Source organism: Anopheles aquasalis, chromosome 3, assembly GCF_943734665.1.
Source record: "Anopheles aquasalis chromosome 3, idAnoAquaMG_Q_19, whole genome shotgun sequence".
Classification (NCBI taxonomy): Eukaryota; Metazoa; Arthropoda; class Insecta; order Diptera; family Culicidae; genus Anopheles; species Anopheles aquasalis.
Window position 1 is genome coordinate 62,598,352 of NC_064878.1, and position 7,697 is coordinate 62,606,048.

At 52.4% G+C, this 7,697-nt stretch overlaps 4 protein-coding genes across 5 annotated transcripts in view; 2 read left to right on the top strand and 2 right to left on the bottom strand.

The window, feature by feature from the left end:
- The first annotated feature begins 131 nt into the window (after window positions 1–131).
- LOC126577617 (mitochondrial ribonuclease P protein 1 homolog) lies at window positions 132–1,587 on the top strand. Its single transcript, XM_050239390.1, has 3 exons — window positions 132–536; window positions 604–822; window positions 897–1,587. The coding sequence occupies exons 1-3, from the start codon at window positions 190–192 to the stop codon at window positions 1,585–1,587; spliced, it is 1,257 nt and encodes a 418-aa protein (XP_050095347.1). The 5' UTR covers window positions 132–189.
- Window positions 1,588–1,691: 104 nt separating this feature from the next.
- On the bottom strand, window positions 1,692–5,830 carry LOC126577597 (ATP-dependent RNA helicase DHX8). Of its 2 annotated transcripts, none has more exons than XM_050239349.1 (3): window positions 5,687–5,830; window positions 1,982–5,603; window positions 1,692–1,914 (listed from the first exon to the last, which is right to left on the bottom strand). In XM_050239349.1, the coding sequence occupies exons 1-3, from the start codon at window positions 5,778–5,780 to the stop codon at window positions 1,692–1,694; spliced, it is 3,939 nt and encodes a 1,312-aa protein (XP_050095306.1). In that variant the 5' UTR covers window positions 5,781–5,830. The 2 variants fall into 2 exon arrangements, with proteins under 2 accessions (XP_050095306.1, XP_050095307.1); XM_050239350.1 differs by having other exon boundaries at window positions 1,982–5,627; window positions 5,687–5,823.
- Window positions 5,831–5,945: 115 nt separating this feature from the next.
- Window positions 5,946–6,699, top strand: LOC126577627 (ragulator complex protein LAMTOR2 homolog). The gene is made up of 2 exons (XM_050239403.1): window positions 5,946–6,212; window positions 6,278–6,699. Exons 1-2 carry the CDS (start codon window positions 6,145–6,147, stop codon window positions 6,585–6,587), a joined length of 378 nt encoding a protein of 125 aa, XP_050095360.1. The 5' UTR covers window positions 5,946–6,144; the 3' UTR covers window positions 6,588–6,699.
- The window catches only part of LOC126577615 (dynein axonemal assembly factor 3 homolog), a 1,715-nt gene continuing 498 nt past the window's right edge, over window positions 6,481–7,697 (bottom strand). The window contains exon 1 of the mRNA XM_050239385.1: window positions 6,481–7,697. This exon is cut by the window's right edge and continues 498 nt beyond it. Within this exon, the coding sequence (XP_050095342.1) occupies window positions 6,652–7,697 (1,046 nt within the window). The 3' untranslated portion in view covers window positions 6,481–6,651.

The following is a 7,697-nucleotide window of genomic DNA, read 5'->3' on the forward strand; positions in this document are numbered from 1 at the left end:
ACAAATTGGCCATTTTTCTTTTGCTTGTAACGGTCTAAATTCAAAAATGCACCAAGCCCCCGATGACAGTTCAGTTTGTAAACAAAACAAGCGTGCCGAACTGTCATAACAAATCTGGCGGCGCCGGAAAACTCCGGGAGTTTTGTTCGGCAAAGTTAGTTCCTAAAGTACGGCCACAAATCACGGAAAATGTTACGCAGCCTGGCATTCACGACGGCACGGATGCTGGCCAAAGCTTCCTATCCGAGTGCCATCTCCACCGGAACACCGCTCACCACCATTCACCCAGCCGCAATGGGTGTGATGTGGAAAAGTTATGCAAATGCCCCGCGTGCTACTCCCGTGGAAATTCGAAACGAGAACGAAGACACACCACGGTCGGAGCAGCAACCAAGCACATCGGCGGTGGACTTGGAAAAAAGAAGAAAAGTTCTCGAGCTGGAACTGGAGGTGATGCGCCAGGAGGGCCGTAAGGTGCCTTCGCTGTCCATCATCAAACCGGATCAGTGGGATCACTTGCTATCCCTCTCGTCAAGGTACACACCACTGTGGGTCCGATCGGCCGTATCGACTCTTGTTACATGGCACCATTTCCACTTCCAGAAACCAACGACGCCAGTACTATCTGTATCTGTGGAACATCGAGATGGTACGGTTGAGCCAGAAGGCGAAAAAGGAACGGAAACAGCAGGAAATCGCGAAACGGCGCGAGGAACTGGTGAAAGCGACGGCCGAGAATGACCACATCGTGTACGGGCTGTTTCACAATACGATGTTCCTGCGGATATACGACTCCAAAGTTGACCATTTCCACAACAATCGGTTAGTAATGTGAGCCAGCGGCTCTTTCTGATGGCCTTCTAAAACTGACTTGCGTTACGCTTCCGTCCACACAGGCTCGTTCAAGCGATGCAGTACGGTATCAATCTCGTGATCGATTGCTCGTACGATGATTACATGAACGACAAAGAGATGCGCAACACGGCCAAGCAGCTGATGCTGTGCTTCGCCCTGAACCGCTCCCATCCGGAACCGTTCAATGTGCATCACTGTAATGCGAACTTTGGCAAAACCACGATGCGTGCCCTGGAGAAGCACCTGGTGCAGATCCATCAACCGGACTTTCCGTTCAACGTTACCGAGCGAAGCTACACGGACCTTTTCCCGAAGGAGCGCCTCGTCTACCTGACGCCACACTGCAAGAACGATCTCGAAGAGTTCAATCCGGACGATATCTACATCATCGGTGCCATGGTGGACAAATCGTCCCAGGAAGCGGTATCGTTGGGGAAGGCCAAGAAGCAGGGTCTCCGGATGGCACGCCTTCCGCTTGATCGGTACTTTCAGTTCAAGAGCGGCAAATCGCTTACCCTCGATCAGATGCTCATGATCATGCTCGAGCTGAAGACGAGCAACGACTTTGAACGAGCGCTGAAGCACGTTCCCCGGCGGAAAGTGATCGATACGGATGAGCTGCGGACACAGGAGCTAGCCCAACAGAAGCAGCGACACGAGGCGAGTAAATTCAAGTTCAACCTAAAACGTCCGGGAAATGAGCAATGGAACTACAAGAGAAAACCACGATAGATTACTGCTGCGGGCTGTGTGCGCTGTTAGCTGTGTATTCTCTTTAGTTCGGTATCTAATTAAATAGCTTACAAATCAAGCACACCGACCAGTACCAGGTTCGTTTAGTTGCGGCGTCTTCGTGTTCGGCTGATACGCCATGCGTGCGGTTCTTCGTACTTGTTGTACAGTGGCTCCAGCCGTTGGTTCTTCTTGAATTTGCTCAGCTTCGTTGGATCGGAGAAGCGGAAGAAGGCGGGCGCAAACTCAACCAACCACTTTGGATCGATCGTCGTCACCTCGCGCATGTACTCTTTCGTCGTCTGAACCAGTTCATGATACACGACCCTAAAATAGGAAATTGAATTAAAAATTGGATTGGATTTTTATTCCCCGTCCGTACCCCGTGACTTACCATTCCGGTTGCCGATTAAACAGTGCGCTCGATGGATGAATGTAGACGACCTGTGAGTCAACCAGCGTCCGGTAGCCCTCCTGTGGATCCTTTTTCGCTGCGTTACGGAAGAAACCGGAACAGACGGCTTTCTGCACGCGCACCGTATTCTTTCCGGCCGATACAACGTCGAGCTTGTGACGGTCCATGATTCCGAGCAGCTGCTTCCGTACATCCTGCGCTCGCTTGAGCGTACGGATCTGCACAAAGTTCTCGTAACACCAAGCGTTCGAGAACTTGTTGTTCTTCCAGCTATTGTACACGGCCAGTAGCGTAAGATGGTCACCTTCGATCTGGTTAAACTTGGCTTTCTTTTGATCGGCCAGTGCTTGCTTATCTTTCGGTCGGTAGAACACGTTCTGTACGGAGAGCATTGAAACGATCGTCAGCACCTCATCGGAACACGATAGTGCGACGGACATGATGAGCAGCTTGGAGAGGTTCGGTTCGAGGGGAAACTCGGCCATACGCCGACCGAGACGGGTCAGTAGCCCCTCGTTGTCCAGTGCCGACAGGGAGTGTAGCTGCTCGAGTGCCATCACCAGTGATTCGACCGGTGGTGCGTCCATAAAATCAAAGTGCAGCAAATCGTTGATACCCATCGTTTTCAGTTGGAGTACGGTGGTGGCCAGATTCGTACGCTGTATCTCCGGTACGGGTGTTGGCAGCATCTCGTCCCGGTATGCACGCTCCGTGTACAACCGGTACGCCTTACCGGGCCCTGTTCGTCCTGCACGACCTGCACGTTGCTTGGCGGCCGCTTGCGAGATGGGTGTAACGACCAGTGAGTCCATGCCAGTCTTTGAGTTGTACACCTTCTGTTTAACGAATCCAGGATCGACAACATAGTAGATACCGTCGATCGTGAGTGACGTTTCGGCGATGTTGGTAGCGATCACAACCTTTCGGCTGCCTGGTGGTGCGGGATCAAAGATACGCGTTTGCATCTCCGAAGGGAGGGCGGAATAAACGGGCAAAATGATCAGCTCCGGTACATCCGGACCGAGTGATTTCATGCGCTCGTACAATATTTCGCAAGCCGTATCGATCTCTTCCTGACCGGTGAGGAAAAGCAGCACATCACCCGGTGGTTCACGGAGATGAATCTGCATCACGGTGATGAGCGATGCGTCCAGATAGTCCGTTTCCGGTTCCTTCGTGTACAGGATCTCCACCGGGAATGTACGACCCGGGATCGTGAAGATAGGTGCCTCGAAAAAGTACTGCGAGAACTTGACCGCATCCAGGGTAGCCGAGGTGACGATCAATTTCAGTTCCGGTCGCTTCTGGACGGCTTGTTTCAGTAACCCAAACATCACATCCGTGTGGATCGTACGCTCGTGAGCCTCGTCCAGCATAATGACGGAGTAGGATTTAAGATCGGAATCAACCAAACACTCGCGCAACAACATACCGTCCGTCATGTACTTGATGACCGTTTCCTGGCTCGTACAGTCCTCGAATCGAATCGTGTAGCCCACCTCCTGTCCCAACCGACAACCGTACTCTTCCGCAACACGCTTCGCTACCGACATGGCCGCCACACGCCTGGGCTGGGTGCAACCGATCTTTCCGCGCGCAATAAATCCACTCTCGGCCAGGTATTGCGTGATTTGGGTCGTTTTGCCCGACCCTGTCTCACCGATGACGATCAGTATCTGGTTGTCGTTGACTGCTTTGATCAGATCGTCGCGCAGTTTGTAGATTGGCAGCGATTGACGTTGCTCCACCAGGCTCATGTCCGTTTTGCGACCAAACGAACTTTTCTTCCCTCCGATGATGGCCTTTTTCCACTCGGGCACGTCCTGCGTTGACATTCCGACACCACGCGTATTGGACGCCATCGTTCCCTCCGCGTCCTCGTCCGGTAGCGGATCGATCCAGTTCTTATTCATCGTCGTCGGTACGGCATCCATTTCCTGTTCACGCTGGAGCATCTTTTGCTCGCGCCGTTCCTTCGCCAGTGCCGTCTGCATCATGGCGGCCTGTGCCAACGATCCGTCCGGGTTCTTGACGATACGCACCGGAGAGAGATCGTGCAGCGCACGACCGTGTCCCTGCAGGAACGGTGGTTCGTCTTCGACAATTTCAATCTCAATGTCCGCCTCACTATCCTCGTCCTTAGGTAGCAGTCCGGTTTCCTCGTCGAAATCGGGCATCTCGGAACGGTCGATCACACCGGATGAGATCATTTGCTTGATTTCCCACCGCTCAGGGCTGCTGATGCGCGTTACCTTTTTGCGTGAATTTTCTTCCGTCTGTTCTACCATCCCTGCACCGCCTTCCTGTAGATTCAACATTGACGGTACGGAAAGGGGACGATCGGGATTGCGGCTCTGCAAATCGCTCGACTCCTGGAGGTGTGCGTGCGAAAGTGGATTCAAATCACGGCCCGTCGACTGCTCTACCTCTTTCATACTGAGCGAAATTTTGTTACCGGCCAGGGACATCACCTTTACCTTCACATCATCCCCACGGTTGACGACGTCGGTAACTAGATTGACACGTCCTTCCGTTGACAATTGCGAGATGTGTACCAGACCTTCCTTTTTACGCCGAAAACCGACCAGCTGGACGAAGCACCCGAACGCTACGATGTTAACGACGCGTGCATCATAGATTTTGCCCACTTCCGGTTCCTCCGGCATCGGTGGTGTCCGTTGGCGACGCTCGATTGCCGCCGGTGGTGGTGCCATCTCACCGGAGCCACTGCGATTTCGGTGACGATTTCGCTCCCGTGAACGGCTCCTCGTGCGACTTCTTCTTGAGCGACGATCACGGCCACGGTCGCGATCACGATCACGTTGCCTGTCCCGGTCTTCGCGATCGCGTCCTCTATCGCGGCTTCGCGTACGACTTCGACGCTTGCTTCGATCCTTCGAACGGGACCTCCGGCTCCTTCGACGTTCGCGAGAACGGCTCCGATCCCGGCTACGCTCTCTTCGACGTTCTCGAGACCTACTACGATCCCCTTTTCGGTGTCTTTCTCTCGAACCACTGCGCCGCTCGGTACGCCTTCGACTTCCCTTCGTCTCAGCACCACCGTCCTTTTCCGTGTCCTTTGATGGTGCCAGATTTTCCAGCTCGGCAAACATGTTGTCCACTTCCTGCTGTTCCCGGGACTTTGAGGGTGCCATTTGTTCGAGTTCGGCAAACATATCGTCCACCGCATCGCTTGGGCGTATTTTCAGTTCCTTTATGTCACCCTTCCGCTCGTGTGTTTCACGTTTAGCACCACGGCCGCTTTCGTATTTCTTCTCATCGCGCTCCGTTTCCTTCTTCTTCGACGACTCCCTCAACTTTTTATCCTTATCCTCTGGTTCCATTTCTTCCTCTTCCGATGAATACCCCTTGCGGTTGTTGGGTATCGCTAGTCCGGGAAATTTGTGTGCCAAAGCTCTGGACTGGTCGTCATCCTCCTCGAAGTCGACGGCCTTGCCACCGCCAGCGGAACGCATGAGCTGGATGATGCGCAGCAGGTTCGCCGTGAAGGAATCGGAAAATTCCGCTCCATTCTTCGCCAGCTCACGCTTGAACGCATCGATCGTTGGATGTTCCCTAGCCAAATGAATGATGAATTCCGCTGTAGGTCAGATTAGAAGAAGGGCTGATTAAAAAACGGGTAAAAACCCATCACCCATCCCAAAAACCCATCAGCCTACTTACCTAAATCTTTATCGTTCAGTCCGAGATGGTTCTCCAGCTCCGTGCAGATCTTCGACACCAACGAAAGGTGCTCCAACTGTTCTAGTTCTTCCATAATTCAGGAGATTTTAGTTCTTCCAGGTAGCTCCGCAGTTTTCGGCTTGCTCGGATGTTTTGGAAAAAGTTGGCATCCTGACATTCTGTCGGAGCGTTAACCCTTGAAGAACTGAGCATTTTATGACTACGATTTAGCACATTAGTGTAACTGTCAGCAAGCAACGAAAAACATAAACAAAAAACAGTCGATTCAGGTTTTCGCTACTTTTTTGGTGAATTCAGTTCCGTACTTTTTTGATGGTTTTCTCGAGCAACAAACTGGATGTAAAAAAATAGTGATAACAGCTGATAATTCCATCGTTACTACTTTTAAGTGGTCTGGTCTAGCAGATAACGCTCGCTAGTTCGAGAGCGGAGTTAAAATGCTGCAACCGAAAGTGCTGACCTCGGTGCTTAGCCAAGCAAATACTGGAGGAGTCGAAAACACGATGTAAGTGTTCCGTGCCGGGGGTTCTAGTCGACGATTAACTTCATTCTAATGTTCCCCTTGCCCAGCCTATTAACACACGAAGGTGCCCTGCTAGCGTTTTCTGGCTTCGGTGATCGCGATCCAACTGTGACGACGGCGATCGCGAGCAATATCTGGTCGGTGTACGAGAAGAATGGCCGCAATGCATTCCGCGAAGACCGGCTGCAGTACGTGTTTCTGCAGTGCGACAACGGTAACGTCGTCATCACGCAGGTGGCCAATCTGTTGCTTTGCCTCTACGCGCGCGACACCGTGGGACTGGGAATACTCAAGCAGAAGGCACAAGCTCTGGCCAGCTATCTCGAGGGCCCATTGAAAGAGATCGCCACTTCGTAGGTCGTGGCGTAAGAAGCGCTTTATTCCTCCTCTTTGTTTGATTTCAAATGTACCATAATTACACTTAAATACACTCTTCCATTGCGCCTGTTGCTGATTGTTGGTGCTTGTAGCGCAGTGTCGAATGTGGCTTGTTGATCGCAAAGTTCGTTATCGGTTGCAGCGAGTTCCGTTTGGCCCACGTTTTAATCGATTCCGTGTGTGCAGTGATTTCCTCCTTGCTGGACGTGGTCAGCTGCCGTGTTTCGAGGCATAGCAAGCAGCCCTCATCGTTCCAAGTGCGCGCGAAACCATCCTTCAGAAACGAGAAATAGTTGTAGGCTACAAAGACGGCATCGAAATGGTTGCGGAACCGGGAACCCTCCTGCAGGTGCAGCACATCTTCGACGGAGAGAAAGTGTAGCTTGAAGTTGGTACATTCGAGCAACGGGCTTTCCTCGTACCGCACAGCACGTGGTTGTTCCACACGCGTATCATGCGCATTCAGAGCCTTGCCCATGTCCAACTGATGAGCACCAAACTGATGAATGTCTCGCGGATCGAAATGATACGGTTCCCGGGCCTCTAGCTCGTACACAATTTGATGCACATTACGCTCCGTAATGTCCGTCGAGCGGAAATCGTTTACTCCGTGCTTCGAGCGCATTAAACGTTCTTCGGGGCATCGTTGGCCAAACGAGATGTACGGTCCAGTTGTATTATCTCCCACGGAGCCACGATGCTGATACGTGCTACCGTTGCGCACCAAACCAACCGTGAACGTTCGATTGGGATCACTCTGTTCGTACTCAGGAAACACGAACGCTACGCCGGTTTTACGCCAATGTTTGTACTCCTGAGGGCAAATCTGCTTGGCACCGTTCTCACGAAGGCGCATCTGCAGATCCCAATCGAAGGCACCATCCCGGTGGTCATAACGTTCGCCTAGCTGCGCCCGCAAACGATCATCCCAGTAGCGGGCGATGTTGAAAACATGCTTTTCGTCGTTTTGCCAGAAATGGAAAACGTTTTCCAGCTGATCACGCTCCTTGTACTTGAGTGCTTCCAGGTCGAAGATCGGTGCATACCGTTCCGCATAGTCCGGATCGGTCACGATGTTGGTCAGCACGC